This window comes from Salvelinus alpinus, chromosome 12, assembly GCF_045679555.1.
Source record: "Salvelinus alpinus chromosome 12, SLU_Salpinus.1, whole genome shotgun sequence".
Classification (NCBI taxonomy): domain Eukaryota; kingdom Metazoa; phylum Chordata; class Actinopteri; order Salmoniformes; family Salmonidae; genus Salvelinus; species Salvelinus alpinus.
Window position 1 is genome coordinate 27,274,002 of NC_092097.1, and position 19,501 is coordinate 27,293,502.

A 19,501-nucleotide genomic window follows, 5' to 3' on the forward strand; every position below is an offset into this window, starting at 1 on the left:
TCCTTACAGATGTACAACAATCTCAACACACGAAAAAAAAAAATTACATAAAAAACCTGTTTTCGCTTTGTCATTATGGGGTATTGTGTGTAGATTGATGCGGAATTTAAAAAAATAGATTTTAGAATAAGGCTGTAACGTAACAAAATGTGCAAAAAGTCAAGGGGTTTGAATTCTTTCCGAATGCACTGTATAGTGTCATATAAATGTGTTTGTTGGCATTGTGTATCTCTGGGTCAGTGGTTGACAGCACAACACGATTCAACCACAATGGGGGTTATTTCGTACAACACATTAATTAAAGCCTAAAAGTCACATCACATATCTTGATTAAAAAAATACAAAGAATGATGACATGCAGAAATGGCAGTTTCTATGTCGATCTTTATTTTGAATGTCTTATCTTTCGCAAGACCGGTCAGCGTTACAGGTTCAATTGTCAATAGTCAATATGAAATATACATGTACATCACTAGACATGTCACTGATGTTGAACATTTTGATACATATTTTAATATTAATATATAAGGTCCACTATTCTACTATTGTATTTACAAAATACTTTGCTAACTTGTTTTGAGGGTACTTTTACTTAAATTCCAGTTTAGACCTGGCTATTTGAACTCACTAATTGGAATTAGCTAAATATCTTTTTTTACTGTGTTACATCTGGTGTAAAACAGTAGGCATATCCAAACAGAGTTCTAATTTCAGATACTTAGAACTAGATAAAAACATTATAAATCATGGGGCAAGAGCAATGTTACTGGAAAGGACTTCACTCTGACCATGTTGAGTAAGATGGATCACCTCAAAACATATTATTTCATAAGTTTATCAATTGGAGTCCTGAGCAGCTTTGGACACATTCCTCAACACAAACCCATCATAAAGAACCAGAAATAATTCAGAATAACAAAGTACCTATATCATACAAATGTTAATTCTGCTGTTCTTCTGACTTCTTATCCTCATTTCCATCTGAAGGACATCATCATCCACATTGTCTCCAGGAGGGACATGTTGCCATCTTTGTTCGATTTGTTGGATATGATGTGTGTTAACTCCCTTTGGAGTAAAGTGGGTGCTGTTCCCTAGTGTTTGCATTCATTACTCATCATTTAGGGTGTCAGGAGTTAGGAAGGAAGGGATGGGATAGTCTAGAATTGAAGGGTCTGAAGAGTCTTATGCCATTACAAAGCCTTCTGTTGTGCATTCTGTTCCTACTGCTCAACTTCACCATGAATCCAAGTGAAGGGATGAGGGGGAAAATAAAATCTGTGAGGAAGAAAACCAAAACATTTAGGTGAAAAAATAACCACATATAATCATAAAAGAACAATAAGATGCTGAATTTCAAATCGACACCTACCCTTGAAACACTTTAAATCTGAAAGAATTGGATGGGTGTATCCAACATGGTGAAAATGTCACCTTGTCTGTCTGAGGCAAGTCTATTATCTGAGCCCTCCAAATCTACTAGAAGTGTCAATGTGTACAGGCTAGGTGTCAATTTGGGTTACAAGAACAGACAAGAGATAACTACTGCACCTTTTTAGTGTTTCTGCTTAGAACAGACCGCAAGATTTTAGGTTCTCTTTGATAATGATGTCTGTCACGGCTCCGAACACAATCTCAACGTTCTTTGTGTCCGTGGCGCAGGTCAAGTGAGAGTAGATTTCTTTGACACCCTTCTTCATGTTCAGCTCCTCAAACTGCTTCTTGATGTAGTCGCTGGCATCATCATACGTGTTGGGGCCTAGTGGCAGAGTAAGCAGGCAGCTCATGAAGCGGTTCTCAGTTGTTTTCTATTGTAGGTGATGAGGTTGACAGTATCTATTCTGTTGGCTAGTATCTTGCCACTGCATCATATTGCAGTAGAAGACAAAACATTTCCATCATTCCTGTCCTTGGGAAATCATGCAGTTTTAATATGCTGTTTATACTTGGGGTTACTCTTACCATCGTAGTCTGGGAAGCAGATGCTGAGGTGGACCTTCTTGATCTTCTCCTCGAAGAGGTCCTTCTTGTTGAGGAAGAGTACGATGGAGGTGGTGGCGAAGAACCTGTGGTTACAGATACTGTTGAACAGGTGGAGAGACTCATGCATACGGTTCTGTGGAGAAAAGGAAGAAGAGGGTTAGGTTAAGTGGCAACAATCTCAAAGTTTCTTTCATCAATCCTCACTCATGCTAGATTAGTATGCTAACTATACCGAACAAAAATATAAACACAACATGCAACAATTTCAAAGATTTTACTAAGATACAGTTCATAAGGAAATCAGTCAATTGAAATAAATGCACTAGGATCTAATCTATGGATTTCACATGACTGGGAATACAGATATGCATCTGTTGGTCACAGATACCTTAAAAAAAAGGTAGGGGCGTGGATCAGAGAACCAGTCAGTAACTGGTGCGACTACCATTTGCCTCATGCAGCGCAACACATCTCCTTCGCATAGAGTTGATCAGGTTGTTGATTGTGGCCTGTTGAATGTTGTCCCACTCCTCTTCAATGGCTGTGCGAAGTTGCTGGATTTTGGCGGGAACTGGAACACTCTGTCATACACGTCGATCCAGAGCATTCCTAACATGCTCAATGGGTGATGTGTCTGGTGAGTATGCAGGCCATAGAAGAACTGGGCCATTTTCAGCTTCCAGGAATTGTGTACAGATCCTCGCGACATGGGGCCGTGCATTATCTTGCTGAAATATGAGGTGATGGTGGCAGATGAATGGCATGAATGACAATGGGCCTCAGGATCTAGCCATGGTATCTCTGCATTTAAATTGCCATTGATAAAAGGCAATTGTGTTCGTTGTCCGTAGCTTATGCCTGCCCATACCATAACCCCACCGCAACCATGGGGCACTCTGTTCACAACCTTTACCTCAGCAAACCGCTTGCCCACAAGACACCATACAAGTGGTCTGCGGCTGTGAGGCCGGTTAGACGTACTGCCAATTCAATGAAAAGACGTTGAACATTCAATTCTCTGGTAACAGCTCTGGTGGAAATTCCTCCAGTCAGAATGTCAATTGCACACTTCCTCAAAACTTAAACTTGAGACATCTGTGGCATTGTATTGTGTGACAAAACTGCACATTTTAGATTGGCTTTTTATTGTCCCCAGCACAAGGTGCACCTGTGTAATGATCATGCTGTTAAATCAGGTTCTTGATATGCCACACCTGTTAGGTGGATAGATTATCTGGCAAAGGAGAAACGCTTACTAACGGGTGTAAACAAATTTGTGCAATTATTTTTTAGAGAAATAAGCTTTTTGTGCATTTGGAACATTTCTGGGATCTTTTATTTCAGCTCATGAAATATGAGACCAACACTTTACATGCGTTTGTATTTTTGTTTAGTATATACTCTTAACCACATGTGCCAAACTCATTCCACGGAAGGCCGAGTGTCTACGGGTTTTCGTTCCACGGGTTCTATGGGTTTTCGTTCTTGGGTGATTAATTAAGGTCACTAATTAGAAAGGAACTCCCCTCACCTGGTTGTCTAGGTCTTAATTGAAATGAAAAAACAAAAACCTGCAGACACTAGGCCATTCATGGAATTAGTTTTACACACCTGCTCTAAACCAAAGAGATGATCTAATTTCCTATTTTGGGCCTTTGGCAAGCACACAAACACAACTCTACATGTCTTCTGTGCTTGAACTGGGGTGATGGTATCAGGTACAGGACTGTGAGGCGATTGAGAATTCATATTGTATAGTCATCTGAGCTATGTCCTTGGGGAGTTTAACATGTGATGGGCTGGTAGGGTTCTGTAAACTTGTGACTGAATAATCCATTGTTTACTTGATGTCAGACTGGAGAAAATACCCTTCAGTTAGAATCAGAACTTCTGATGCTCTTTCAATCTTACTAAATGGATCACAGTACAAAAAAGAGAAATCCAAGTAAACAGTACAAAAGTACAACATTTGGACTAAAAGGGCCACATAGAGGCGTTCTGTCTCGATATAGAAAATCACAACTGTGACAAACTAGTGGAACTATCAGAGGTCAACTGTAAAGCCAAACCCACCACTTCATCGTCCTCTACAAGCACCATGTCATAAGCACTGAGGGCTCCGCAGAAGATGATGCAGGTTACACCCTCAAAACAATGGATCCACTTCTTTCTCTCCGACCGCTGGCCGCCCACATCGAACATCCTGTCAGAGGGGATGGGTTAAAGAAGGGAGATGTTAGATATGACTGTAAAGAGATAATCAACGATTGTGTAAAATCACAACCCAAAGGAAATGGAATGAACATGCAAGGATTTATGGGAGACCATTTTTGGCCCTTTGTGGTCTCCCTTGTTTGACTAATATTCCCTCACCTGAAGTGCAGCTCTTTGCAGGAGAACTGCTCCTCGATGATACCGGTGGTCTTGACTCGAGAACGCAGCACATCCTGCTCGTTGGGCAGGTAATCAGACTTTGTGATTCTGTCCAATTCTCCAAGATAACTGTTGAGCGAGATTTCAGTTTAGCATACATTCACACCCCCATATAGAACATAATCATGCTCACCAACAAAGATATGACCTGAACTGTCATGAGAATGATATGACTGTCATAACAGACTAACAGTTGCTGTTACACTCACTAGCCAGCTGAGTCGTTGAGCTGGTACTCAGCTGCTCTCTCGAAGGAGGCCTGGACACCACTGTCACTCCAGAGCCTCTTGATGACATCAGCCAGCTCAGGGGGCATTGAGCCCTCTTCAATGGAGTCTGACAGGTTGGACAGCTTCTGCCCGTCTTCCTACACCATGAAGTCAACTGGTGAGTTTTACTGCTACTAAAATGTAAATGTCATTCCATTGTACGGTAATTAGCTAAGCTAACAATGTAGTGTTGCTATTTCTATTTGAATAACATGTGCAACTACTGAAACTTCTGCTGGTATCTCAATGTCTATCAGTGTGTGTCATTGAGGGCCTATTTGGTGGACCAGAAGGGTTAGAGACGCAGGGTGGGACTCACAGATCCCTTTGGTGATCCAAAGTCAATGGACAACATCTCCATGCCTCTGATAATGGCCAGAGCAGACTGCAGGATGTTACCATAGATGATCGCCCTGAACTCCAATTGTTCTTCTTTGGTATAACCACCTTGATGGAGAATTCTACCCAACACAAGAGGAAGAAAACAGTTAGAATTGTAATTACAGTTTAAAATACAACTGACATTATACAATGCTACCAACAACCATTATTGGCCAGAAGAACTAGTACTAGTCATTCTGCAGCAACTGTTTTGTTCAGTAGTCATCAGGGTATATGTCAATTGTAGCTGCCACAATTTATTCTATCATGGTCCATTTTGTTTTCCCATATGATTATGAGCCATAAACTTAGTCCATCTTATTGAACACCCAATTCACACCTTTTAGAGTGATGGTAAAGTGTATGGACAAGGTTTGGTTGCATGTGCTTTAGGAGGGAGGAAGAATGACATGCAATGTCAACGGTGTTTGTTTTGTTATACTCACTTCATCTGCTTGACAATTGTGCTCTTCCCAGACTCACCAGCACCTGGTAAAACAAAAGAAGAAGTAGATATGTTACAATGGCTTTCCCATGTACAAACACATCATCCTCATTCACCCTGTAGTTGGTTAAAGAGAACCTGAGGGCCAAAACATGACCTATGCAAAGAGATGTATAATGACAGCACATAGTGAAAGAGGAAGCTCAGCAGTTGCCCATCCCCTCCACTGGCACAGATCCAGTCCTCTGAGACACACAACATGACAAGCATTCGGTGGTGTTGCAGTAGTTACAGTTGTAGTTATTTCACTGCTGTTATATTATGACCTTCTGTTTAGCTTTGTTTCTGCATGTTGTTGTTGCATTTGTACAATGAGTTTGGTTATAGACACATCTTATGGGATACTTCCCATTGTAACAACATACTTAGCGGGGGGTTAACAGTAACAGAGCAATTGGAAAATAATAAACAAGTACTGGGCCATAGGGCAGACTGGTCTGAGCAGTGAAGTTGTATGTCATAATACCAGTAAGCTAATTTCCCTCTGGGCTTATATCAAACAAGACTGTCACCACCAGGGGATTTGTTGTTCCACACGCCACCTCAAGGGGGCCATCTAGGATTCCTGACTATTTGGAAATGGGCACATGAAAGGGTTTATGGCTAGCTAATGTGATTGACATCTGTCCCAATGGTTTAGCAGAGACCAGCGTTCTTATTAGCTCAGGGCTAAATGGATGGGATTTGAGAAGCCTTGGGTAAGGAGGCCTGGGGTTGAATGAAAGGTCTCTCAGAGGATCGGCCGATATGTAAAGACGTCACTAGGAAGACGTCAGTTCATGAGGAATCGTGAGTTTGTGTCACTCTAAAAAGTTCCTGGGATAGTGTGTCCTTCTCTCCTTTGATTCTTATCCATGAAGGTAGGCGAGAGGGCTACCTAGATAGGCTGGGGTGACTGGGCTGTCTCCATAATACCCCTATTTCCCCATCTCATATCTCCATGCATAGGTTTATTTTCCCGAAGGCAGGCCTGATATTCCTGAATAAAGCCATTCCTCCAAACGTAGACCTATTTCTTCATGCTCTCCACAAGTAGGTTGTTATCTCTTAAGGTAAGTGTGCACAAGCCCATTTCTCCATGCCTTTGACTTATTTTCCCATGTGCAGGCCTATTTCTCCATGCATGGGCCAATTTTTGCCTGAGTTTCCCATTTTCTCAATCCATAGTTGTCAGTGGTTGCACCAGTGTCATCTGGCAATGTCATCCATTGTCTCATTCCCCTGTCTTCTTGACATGTCAGTTATCACAACTTTTTCATTTCTGTAGGATGATTGGTTTACCTCTGCCCTCTGTTGCTGCTGTTTCTCTTACTAATGTGAAGGTAAAGTTTTAAGGTATTAACCAGAAGCCTGTCTCTGCAACACGTCTCCACTAATCCATGCTCTATTTGTGCCAAATGGCTGTAAACAATTGCTTCTCTGACTTCATCATTGTTTTGATGGTATCTTGAGGGTCCATGTTGCCCCAAAAGAAATGTTTTGGTATTTTCATCCCATAAAGAACTTCCCTAGCAATCTCTTGTTTTAACACTACTTTAGATAAAAACAGAGACCAGGTTTAAGCTCAAACCCAACTGTTGAACCCCTACCTCCTGGTGAAGAGAAGACTATAATGGGCTAACACAGAAGGAAACTGTTGGCCTAATAATACTGTAAATTCTGACATGTCATTGATACCTGATGCAACCAGAAGATGGCATTGGTTATGGAGCATTGCATTCTGCCAAGTTCAATTGCTTTTTAATTTTTTTAAAGCAAGAGGTGAGTAGTTACTGTTCTTGTACCCCAGATACAGTGCCTTCAGAAAGTATTCATATCCATTGACTTATTCCTCATGTTGTTGTGTTACAGCCTGAATTCAACATGGATTAAATTGATGTTTTTTCTCACCCATCTACACACAATACCCCATAATAACAAAGTGAAAATATGTTGTTAGAAATGTTGGCTAATTTATAGAAAATTAAATAGAGAAATACACTTACAGTTGAAGTTGGAAGTTTACATACACTTAGGTTGGAGTCATTAAAACTCATTTTTCAACCACTCCACAAATTTCTTGTTAACAAACTATAGTTTTGTCAAGTCGGTTTTGGACATCTACTTTGTGCATGACACAAGTCATTTTTCCAACAATTGTTTACAGACAGATTATTTCACTTATAATTCACTGTATCACAATTCCAGTGGGTCAGAAGTTTACATACACTAAATTGACAATGCCTTAAACAGCTTGGAAAATTCCAGAATATTATATCAAATCAAATTTATTTATATAGCCCTTCTTACATCAGCTGATATCTCAAAGTGCTGTGCAGAAACCCAGCCTAAAACCCCAAACAGCAAGCAATGCAGGTGTAGAAGCATGGCTTCAGAAGCTTCTGATAGGCTAAGTGACATAATTTGAGTCAATTGGAGATGTACCTGGGGATGTATTTCAAGGCCTACCTTCAAACTCAGTGCCTCTTTGCTTGACATCATTGGAAAATCAAAAGAAATCAGCCAAGACCTCAGAAAAAAACTGTAGACCTCCACAAGTCTGGTTAATCCTTGGGAGCAATTTACAAACGCCTGAAGGTTCCACGTTCATCTGTACAAACAATAGTACGCAAGTATAAACACCATGGGACCACGCAGCCGTCATACCGCTCAGGAAGGAGACGCGTTCTGTCTCCTAGAGATGAACGTACTTTGGTGCGAAAAGTTCAAATCAATCCAAGAACAACAGCAAAGGACCTTGTGAAGATGCTGGAGGAAACAAGTACAAAAGTATCTATATCCATAGTAAAACGAGTCCTTTATCGACATAACCTGAAAGGCCGCTCAGCAAGGAAGAAGCCACTGCCGAAGAACATCATCCCAACCGTGAAGCACGGGGGTGGCAGCATCATGTTGAGGGGGTGCTTTGCTACAGCAGGGACTGGTGCACTTCACAAAATAGATGGCATCATGAGGAAAGGAAAATTAGGTGGATATATTGAAGCAACATCTCAATACATCAGTCATGAAGTTAAAGCTTGGTCACAAATGGGTCTTCCAAATGGACAATGACCCCAAGCATACTTCCAAAGTTGTGGCAAAATGGCTTAAGGACAACAAATGCAAGGTATTGGAGTGGCCATCACAAAGCCCTGAACTCAATCCTATAGAAAATTTGTGGGCAGAACTGAAATAGCGTGTGCGAGCAAGGAGGCCTACAAACCTGACTCAGTTACACCAGCTCTGTCAGGAGGAATGGGCCAAAATTCACCCAACTTATTGTGAGAAGCTTGTGGAAGGATACCCGAAACATTTGATCCAAGTTAAACAATTTAAAGGCAATGATACCAAATACTAATTGAGTGCATGTAAACTTTGGACCCACTGGGAATGTGATGAAAGAAATAAAAGCTGAAATAAATCATTCTCTCTACTATTATTCTGACATTTCACATTCTTAAAATAAAGTGGTGATCCTAACTGACCTAAGACAGGGAATTTTTTACCAGTATTAAATGTCAGGAATTGTGAAAAACTGAGTTTAAATGTATTTGGCTAAGGTGTATGTAAACTTCTGACTTCAACTGTATATGGACACCTGCTCGTCAAAAATCTCATTCCAAAATCATTGGCATTAATATGGGATGTCCCCCCTTTGCTGCTATAACAGCCTCCACTCCTGGGGAGGCTTTCCATTAGATGTTCGACCATTGCTGCGGGGACTTGCTTCCATTCAGTCACAAAAGCATTAGTGAGGTCGGGCACTGATGTTGGGCGATGAGGCCTGGCTCGCAGTTGGTGTTCAAATTCATCCCAAAGGTGTCCAATGGGGTTGAGGTCAGGGCCCTGCGCAGGCCAGTCAAGTTCTTCCACACCGATCTCGACAAACCATTTCTGTATGGACCTCGCTTTGTGCACGGGGGCATTGTAATGCTGAAACTGGAAATGGCCTTCCCCAAACTGTTGCCACAAAGTTGGAAGCGCAGAATCGTCTAGAATGTCATTGTATGCTGTAGCGTTAAGATTTCTCTTCATTGGAACTAAGGAGTCTAGTCAGAACCATGAAAAACAGCCCCAGACCATTATTCCTCCTCCACCAAACTTTACAGTTGGCACTATACATTCGGGCAGGTAGCGTTCTTCTGGCATCCACCAAACCCAGATTTGTCCGTCGGACTGCCAGGTGGTGAAGCGTGATTCATCACTCCAGAGAACGCGTTTCCACTGCTCCAGAGTCCAATGGCGGCGAGCTTTACACCACTCCAGCCGAGGCTTGGCATTGCACATGGTGATCTTAGGCTCGTATGCGGCTGTTAGCCATGGAAACCCATTTCATGAAGCTCCTGACTAACAGTTATTGTGCTGACATTGCTTCAAGAGGCAGTTTGGAACTCGGTAGTCAGTGTTGCAATCGAGGACAGACGATGTTTACGTGTTACACACTTCAGCATTTGGCGTTCCTGTTCTGTGAGCTTGTGTGGCCTACCATTTTGCGGCTGAGCCGTAGTTGTTCCTAGACGTTTCCACTTCACAATAACAGCACTTACAGTTGACCAGGGAAGCTCTAGCAGGGCCCAAATTTGACGAACTGACTTGTTGGAAAGGTGGCATCCTATGATGGTACCACGTTGAAAGTCACTGAGCTCTTCAGTACGGACCATTCTACTGCCAGTGTTTGTCTATGGAGATTGCATGGCGTTGTGCTCGATATTATACACCTGTCAGCAACGGGTGTGGCTGAAATAGCCGAATCCACTAATTTGAATGGGTGTCCATATACTTTTGTTGTGTATCTCATTTAAATACGTATTCACACCCCTGAGTCAATACACGTTAGAAACCCCTTTGGCAGCGATTACAGCTGTGAGTCTTCCTGGGTAAGTCTCTAAAAGTTTTGGACACTTGGATTGTACAATATTTGCACATTATTATTTGTTTAATTCTTCAAACTCGATCATGTTGGTTGTTGATTTTATTTATTTAACTAGGCAAGTCAATTAAGAACACATTTTTATTTACAATGACGGCCTATTGATCATTGCTAGAGAGCCATTTTTAAGTCTTTCCATCGATTTTAATGCCAATTTAATTGAAAACTGTAAGTAGTCCACTCAGGAACATTCAATGTCTGCTTTCTTTTGTTTTTTATCTACCAATAAGTGCCCTTCTTTGTGAGGCATTGGTAAACCTCCTTGGTCTTTGTGGTTGAATCTGTGTTTGAAATTCACTGCTCGACTGAGGGATCTTACAGATCATTGTATGTGTGTGGTACTGAGATGAGGTAGTCATTAAAAAATAATGTTAAACACTATTATTGCACAGTGAGTCCATGCAACTTATGTGACTTAAGCACATTTTTTATCCTGAACTTATTTAGGCTTGCCATAACAAAGGGGTTGAATACTTATTGACTCAAGACTTTCAGGCTCCTGAGTGGTGCAGCGGTGTAGGCACTGCATCTCAGAGCTAGAGGCATCACTACAGACCCTGGTTCGATCCCGGGCTGTATCACAACCGGCCGTGATCAGGAGTCCCATAGGGCAACGCACAATTGGCCTAGTGTCATCCGCGTTAGGGGTGAATCATTTCTGAAGGTACTGTAAATATCATACACTAAGCTCTGACAGCATTTTGTTGACTATGACAAAATTGATAGGGATGATTTACCTACATTTCATTCAGAATACAGAACAACTTTGTCTTTAGTAGCCTAATTGTTACTCTGTCAGAGAATTGGCTTTGCAGCATCTGTGTTGTGTTCTGCAGGAGCAGCAGGAGACACAAGGATTAATGGCTGTTAATTGCTGCTCTTCATCCACAAAGCCTCAACTCACTCTTTGGCTGCAGTACTACCAACTGGATTGTGGGTCATTTCACGTCTTCAGTTTTGCAATGTGTCAATATTTGACCAATTCCTTCAGCTGTCACTGCATTTCATTGGTTTAGTTTAAAATATGGACAATAACTACTACAATATAGTTATTTAGTTTAAAATATGGACAATAACTACTACAATATGGTTATCATAACCACCAAAACCTCATACCAACAGGGGAAAGTATGCCATTTTTGGTGCCTTAAACATGACAATTTCTCTCCTCCCATTTACTGTTAGTGAGAGGTGTAGACAGGTGAGACAGGGGTTATGGTTTACAAGATGTTACATCTGCACATTTGATCTTTTTTAAATGAAAGTGTCTCCATTATTGTAAATGAATGTTGATAATATGATGATCTATGGCCCAGATAGTAATTTGTTCCTGTCAATTGATCCTAATAAGCTTTTGTTGCTGCTGGCCCTGATTACTCTGATGGTTGACCCTTCTGAGTTTCTCTGGTAGTCTTCTAATGTTGACCCTATTGTCTGCAAACTTTTAGTGGATTTTTACCTGTTGCATTTGGCTTTTCATAATTGCTGTATTGATCAGCATCTCTATTTGTCCCTTGTTATTGTCAATTAACTTGTGTCATTGGCCCTTGCTTTTTGCCATGTGAGATGACTACTTAGCATTTGATGATGCATGTTGTAGGCCATGATGTAACCCTGTGCTAGGGAAATTATTACAGGGAGTCTAAGTAGCAGGAAAGGAAGCATAATTGGGTTACTATGATCCTATGGGAAAGGCTGACTAAATCCTGCCCCTGAACCCTCACAAAGCTATTTATACCCAGAGCTCATGACACATCTACTGCTCATTGTTTTACATACCGTATTCAGACACATGCTGCTGATATGTCAACATTCATAACTGTTGCCACTTCTACAGACAGTCATATAACCCTGTTTTCATAACCTATGAAGACAATATAGGGCTCTTCTAAATCCTCTCAGAGCCAAACATTAACACTAATCTGATTCCCTGCTAGGTAGTGTTCCAGATGTTCTACTTTACAGACTTTTCTCAGAGTCTAATATCTATTGAAGTAGCTAATATAGAAACAGACTGACAACTTCCCTTCTAGTAGTTATGAATCAACACGTTCCATTTCAGGAGAACTTAAAAAACAATGCTCAGCTATCAACCTTATGGTTGCTGAGAAACATTGAAATGACCCCATACTACAGTAACGACTGTCACACAGATTGTCATTGAGAGAATTTGTTGTTTCAATCAAGGGAAATGGTATTGCCTTTTATTATGGTGTTTTCTAACACCTCTGACCCCACAAGTTCTACGATTTCTCATTTCAGTCTTGAGGTAACAGAAGCAGTCACTCTTGGACTTATCTGATTTAATGTAAGCTACTTTCAGCGTGACATGCTTATCTGTTTACATCCAGGCCGTTTTACAGTGACATGCCAATTCACATTCACGTTGAATGTGCAAAGGCAGAACACCAATGTAATATATAACAGATTACCGTTAAGCTCTTGTCATATATAACTGAGGCTAGATATCAGGATCAATGCTAGCATCCTGATTGAGTAGGCCTAATAAGTTTAGCCTGTTTTTGAATGGACCATTTCAGCACTGGCAAGTTTCCATAAATCTGGAAGTGTTAAACAATTGGAAAAGCTCATTACATTGAACAAAATTATATTTTTTAGCTACATTGAATGTTCCAGAAGGACCTTGAGCAACAAGCGCCATCGATCAAGTTACCATATCAAAGTGATGAAGAATTCACAACAACTCAGTGTAACCTACTAACGTCCATCTTATCTAATACGTAAGCTCATACAGAGGTTGGATATGGCTGATGCTTAAGGTCATTCAGGTTGGCATGGCTGCTCATTGCAAAAACCTATTTTTTTATTTTATTTTTTTACATGATGTAAACTTAAACTATTTATGCCTTTCATTGCTGTGCAATTTCCAATACAATGCCCCCTAACTTTGACAAGAACAAAAACTGTTTGACTCTAAAATTTCTCAAAGATCAGGGCACATAGTTGCATAATATTCAACCAATATCTTTCTTTCAGTTTTTTAAGAAGATGATGCTTATCCTGATTGTTTGCATCAGACACTGCTATGGTCTATGCCTGACAGACCATAAGCCAGTTGAGGGTCCCATTCTACTTTTCTGAAGTTTCAGAAGAGGCCCCACAGGCACAACAGCTCCTTACCAAGCAGCAGAAGCTTGACTGTCTTGGCTTCTTTGTCCGCATCCTCCGCCAGCTGCTTTTCCAGCTCCTTGGACTTTGCGGCTAATGCCTTGTCTTCGACACTTCCCCCAGCTCCCATTTTGAACTTTGGATCTTTCTCACTCCTTCAAGTCAAGATCCTGTGTGGTACGGATATGCGGCCGTCCGCTCCCGCCGTCTGAGGGGTGCACTGGGAGACAGGCACAAAGGAGGGCAGAGGTGGGGGCTGGGAACAAGGGGTCCTGGCCTCAGTCAGGGGTTGGTGGATGGAGGAAGAGGACTCTGGAGATGTATGCTGGCACGCAGTCGGACAATCACTGCTTGGGGACTAAGGGAAGCTGTCTTCTCTCTGGTGTTAGCCCTCCCTTATTCCCCTACGTTAAACCTGACATCTTGAAATCAGGTTGGGATTGGGCAGGGCTTTTTCTGGCGTTCCCATGGGAACCATTAGATCCAATTAGGATGAAGCAGAGGGCAAAAGTGAAGGGTAAAAAAAGCAAACGCCATAGGGTTTAGAAAGAGATGGGTGGATTAGAAATAGAGAAGGTCTGTTTTTTATAGCTCAATGGTCTGGGTGTTCAAAGTTGACTTTCTCTACCTCTTGCACAGTTTAGCTCTCCCAGCCTCTGTCAAGTATGGCTCAAAAAGAGATGGTATCAGGTGTGATAATGTTCTTGTTCTCATTTAGAATAAACTTATAACCACAGAAATAAAACAATATGATGTGCTCTGTCCTGTTTATGCAGTAGGGATTTGTAAATACTTTGAGATTTTACCAGACTTTAAGTGACAATTGGCTTACAAACCTGAGCCATGAAAATACACTATTTGTCACTAAGGCATTTCTACAGCATAAGACCTTGGCTTTGTGTCTTTACTGGTGAAGGATGGAGAGTTTACCAAGCATCGGGTATTTGTTTTTTTTTATAAACCTTTATTTAACTAAGCAAGTCAGTTAAGAACAAATTGTGTTTACAATGATGGCCTACCAAAAGGCCTCCTGCGGGTACTGGGGCTGGGATTAAAAATATAAATATAGGACAAACACTCATCACAATAAGAGAGACACCACAACACTACATAAAGAGAGACCTAAGACAACAACACAGCATGGCAGCAGCACATGACAACACAGCATGGGAACAACACAACAATACGGTAGCAACAACATGGTAGTAGCACAAAACATGGTACAAACATTATTGGGCACAGACAACAGCACAAAGGCAAGAAGGTAGAGACAACAATATATCACGCGAAGCAGCCAGAACTGTCAGTAAGAGTGTCCATGACTGAGTCTTTGAATGAAGAGATGGAGATAAAACTGTCCAGTTTGAGTGATTTGTTTTTATAGCTCGTTCCAGTCGCTAGCTGCAGCGAACTGAAAAGAGGAGCGACCCAGGGATGTGTGTGCTTTGGGGACCTTTAACAGAATGTGACTGGCAGAACGGGTGTTGAATGTGGAGAATGAGGGCTATAGTAGGTATCTCAGATAGGGGGAGTGAGGCCTAAGAGGGTTTTATAAATAAGCTTCAACCAGTGGGTCTTGCAACAGGTATACAGAGATGACCAGTTTACAGAGTGTAGAGTGCAGTGATGTGTCCTATAAGGAGCATTGGTGGCAAATCTGATGGCTGAATGGTAAAGAACATCTAGCCACTCGAGAGTACCCTTAGCTGCCGATCTATAAATGACGTCTCTGTAATCTAGCATGGGTAGGATGGTCATCTGAATCAGGGTAAGTTTTGCAGCTGGGGTGAAAGAGGAGGGATAACGATAGAGGAAACCAAGTCTAGATTTAACTTTAGCCTGCAGATTTGATATGTGCTGAGAGAAGGACAGTGTACCATCTAGCCATACTCCCAAGTATTTGTATGAGGTGACTACCTCAAGCTCTAAACCCTCAGAGGTAGTAATCACACCGGTGGGGAGAGGGGCATTCTTCTTACCAAACCACATGACCTTTGTTTTAAAGGTGTTCAGAACAAGGTTAAGGGCAGAGAAAGCTTGTTGGACACTAAGAAAGCTTTGTTGTAGCATGTTTAACACAAAATCCGGGGAGGGGCCAGCTGAGTATAAGACTGTATCATCTGCATATAAATGGCAGCTTTCTACTGCCTGAGCTATGTTTTTGATGTAAATTGAGAATAACATGAGGCCTAGAATTGAGCCTTGGGGTACTCTCTTGGTGACAGTTCCTGGCACGGTGCGGGGTGAGGCATCGGTTGAGGATAGAAGCCTTGTGAGTTATACCACTTACAAAGAAGCATAAGTCAGTGGGTTACCCCACTGGCCTGTTATACTCAGATGAGGAGAGACAATGGGAACAGACAGAGATTGCACACATCTCAGACTACTGTGTCATGGGTCAGCACAAAGATTTACTGTAATCAGCAGTTTTCTAATAACAATCAACTTTTTCCCAGATAAGAATGTTGACAGGGTGCCTTCTGTGCACAGTGCCATCTGTGCTTCCATGTGCCCAATTGAAAATATCAGCTATTTATAGATGCATTTTGCAGGAGTTTTCATAACCAAGAACTTTGCATGTAGTGAACTCCAAGGTGGACTACATCTGTGTCAAAACAATAGAGCCATGAACAGCTAGCTACTGTTTGACCAGGCTTAGTTGTAACAAAGTAACAAAGGCAATTCTAATGTAAAAATGTTTCATGCACCTGATATCACTTTGAATTATATATGTGAATCAAGGTTATTATGGTTTTGTGTTTTTATTTTAGTTTGTATTTATTTCTCCTGTTTTATTAAGACAGTATGTATATTTTCCCTGTTTTTGTCTGGCCTCCCATTAAATCGAGTTAAGGCGGAAACCAACACCTTTGAAGCCTGAATGGAGGATGATTTATGTACGAACAGGTTGCCGAGGGACAAAACTGTATCACCCGCTGGGCTGACTGCATCGACACCATAGACATGAAAACCAGTAGATAGTGATAGCGCTGACATCATCCACATATTCCTATTGAAAATAGGCTTTCTAGGGTAGACCAGGGCTTTTGGTTCCGCTAGGTTGCTACACAGTAGCCGACCAGCAGAGCTTGTGACTTCACGCTCCAGACAGACACTGGGGGTCTGGTAGACATCTAGAGGTAATACGACGTCAGGAAGAACTACGCCCTCTAGGGGTCTTGGCACTAATCGGGACATTTCCGGGGACAGCTCTAGCTGGGGACCGGCCACCAAAATCAGGGATTGTCCCCGGAAATCGGGGATGTCTGATCACCTTAATCTTAATGTGACTTGGATCTAAAATGAATTGCTCTGAGACTGGTGCAAAAATATATATTTAAATTAATAGCGCCGAGACTAGTACATGTAAGAAGAATCAAGTTAGCTCCTTAGCCAATTTCTCCTCCTGTGAGCTAGTGATAGCCAGTGATAGTGATGCACAAGCTAGGCCTATTTGAAACATCGCCATCTCCTGGCAGCTTTTACCCGATAGATTCAGTAGCTTGAAATTCCGCAAAAAGCTTAAACCCCATTTGAAAACCCCATTCGATTTTATGCCCAATTATAACATTTTTGGTGAAAAATTTAAAAATAAATGAACATCATGATTGTTTTTCCTGTAGTTAGTTTTGGAATTAAATATACTAGTTTCAGTATAGTTTAGTTTTTCAAACGGATTTGTTAATTCTTTTATTTCAGTTTACTAAATCGTTTTAGTTTAACTTTTAGTTTACTATAATAACCGTGATGTGGACAAAGTCAAATGGTGTGGCACTAGTTGTGGTTAGCAAGGTAGTGGGCTCTAACTTTGCTGCATGAAGAAAAAGCAAGATATTGGCCCTTCCACCTTCAGATACTATGAGATTGCCCAACCTGCAAAGAAAGAGAGAAAAAGAGAAATTTAGAGAGAGATCTTATCTGACGTCACATGGTCTCATGGCTAGAAGTGGGTTGCAGGGAAATTAGGCCCCCACAAATGCTTCAGAGAGTATAACAGGCGGCTAATTAAAGCATCCTCCAATTCCGTAGTCCATTTCTAATTCTGACCCTTCAAGCTTTGACTCTGTCCTTCCTGCTGCATCCTGGGATTGGCCTGGTGCAGCTGATCTGTTGATAAGATTATCCAGAGAACCCTGTTAAATCTTGGGCCACAGTTTAGGCCAGCAGATGGCCACTAACTGTGAGAGGGGCGCTGGTTATGAGGTGTAGTGCAGTGTTGGTTGTACAGTAGCAAGGAACAAGGGTAATGATACTAGTTCACCTCGTTCAGAATAGCTCCACCCTCTCTGCTCACCTGAGTGACAAGTCAGCCGGTCAGACCTTTGAGTAAGAAGTAAGAGGGTGATTGGATAAATGCACATTCAACTGCCCCTAGGACACTGTTCACTACTTTAGTTCATCTGAGGGTGACTGAGGTGGACGCTCTGGACGTTTGAATATGTTGATTCATCTCATCCAACTCCTTTCACCCAAAAAAGTTTGTGAATTTGCACATGCACATGATGAAGGCGCAACAGCTCCTCTTCAACCTCAGGAGGCCAAAGAAATTTGGCTTGGCACCTAAAACCCTCAAACTTTTACAGATGCACAATTGAGAGCATCCTGTTGGGCTATATCACCGCCTGGTACGGCAACTGCACAGCCAGCAACCACAGGGCTCTCCAGAGGGTGGTGCAGTCTGACCAATGCATCACCCGGAGCAAACTACCTGCCCTCCAGGACACCTACAGCAGCCGATGTCACAGGAAGGCCAAAAAGATCATCAAGGACAACAACCACCCGAGCCATTGCCTGTTCACCCCGCTATCATCCAGAAGGCGAGGTCAGAACAGGTGCATCAAAGCTGGGACCGAGAGACTGAAAAACAGCTTCTATCTCAAGGCCATCAGACTGTTAAATAGCCATCACTAGCACATTAGAGGATGCTGCCTACATAGACTTGAAATCCCTGGCCACATCAATAAATGGAACACTAGTCACTTTAATAATGTTTACATATTTTTCATTACTCATCTCATATGTATATACTGTATTCTATTCTACTGTATCTTAGTCTATGCCGCTCTGACATTGCTCGTCCATATATTTATATATTCTTAATTGCATTACTTTACTTAGATTTGTGTGTATTGTGTATATGTTGTGAAATTGTTACATATTACATGTTAGATATTACTGCACTGTCAGACCTAAAAACACATGCATTTCGCTACACCTGCAATAACATCTGCTAAACACGTGTATGTGACCAATAACTTTGATTTGATTATATTGACCAGATACTCTAGTGCCTGCTCTACAATGAAAATAAATGTCTTCGAAAATGGAAGGCAACCGGCGGAGCCTAGATCAGGTGGGACCATTCTAGCCAATGCGAGGACAGATACGCGTGTGAACAACAGGCACAACGGTTTCCACTAGTTACTACAGCCACAAAGTCACACTTGGCTATATCGTAAAAGTTCACGAAAACAAAAATGCTAATCCACCAATGGTGTTAATTTAAGGTTAGGCATAAGGTTAGCAGTGTGGTCAAGATTTTAAATCAAATTTTAAGAAAATAAATTGTAGAAATAGGCGGGGTGTATGAATTTGTGGCTGTGGTAACTAGTGACGACCAGGCACAACTCCGATAGTTTTTTTCTCAAAGTTGCCGGGATGTCACGTGTCCTACTCACGTCATTACACTCGTAACAACCCAAATATTGCGAAACGTATGTTCGATCAAATAAGCTGTTATAATAATTTACTGTTATCCAAATTCGACACTCTCATTGACCTCCTTCACAAAAACTCCTCGCTATGGTGAGCAAAAAAATAAAAAAACGAAAAGCGCCACCTGCTGGAGAACACTTATCCCTCTCGCTTTGCCTCTTCCTCTCGGTCAAAAGT

The 19,501-nt window shown here is 41.6% G+C and overlaps 1 protein-coding gene across 1 annotated transcript; it reads right to left on the reverse strand.

The window, feature by feature from the left end:
- Window positions 1-370: 370 nt before the first annotated feature.
- On the reverse strand, window positions 371-13,810 carry LOC139535803 (guanine nucleotide-binding protein G(t) subunit alpha-2-like). Its single transcript, XM_071335610.1, has 9 exons — window positions 13,622-13,810; window positions 5,513-5,555; window positions 5,005-5,146; window positions 4,626-4,783; window positions 4,357-4,485; window positions 4,057-4,186; window positions 1,963-2,116; window positions 1,552-1,759; window positions 371-1,278 (listed from the first exon to the last, which is right to left on the reverse strand). The coding sequence occupies exons 1-8, from the start codon at window positions 13,737-13,739 to the stop codon at window positions 1,569-1,571; spliced, it is 1,065 nt and encodes a 354-aa protein (XP_071191711.1). The 5' UTR covers window positions 13,740-13,810; the 3' UTR covers window positions 371-1,278; window positions 1,552-1,568.
- Between the last annotated feature and the right edge of the window lie 5,691 nt (window positions 13,811-19,501).

Coding starts and splice junctions, on each gene's coding strand:
- LOC139535803 (XM_071335610.1), bottom strand. CDS start 13,739: ATGGGAGCTGGGGGAAGTGTCGAAGACAAGGCATTAGCCGCAAAGTCC. Junction 5,556..13,621: donor AGTCAAGCTTCTGCTGCTTG/GTAAGGAGCTGT, acceptor TTGTTTTACCAG/GTGCTGGTGAGTCTGGGAAG. Junction 5,147..5,512: donor ACAATTGTCAAGCAGATGAA/GTGAGTATAACA, acceptor TGTGTTGGGTAG/AATTCTCCATCAAGGTGGTT.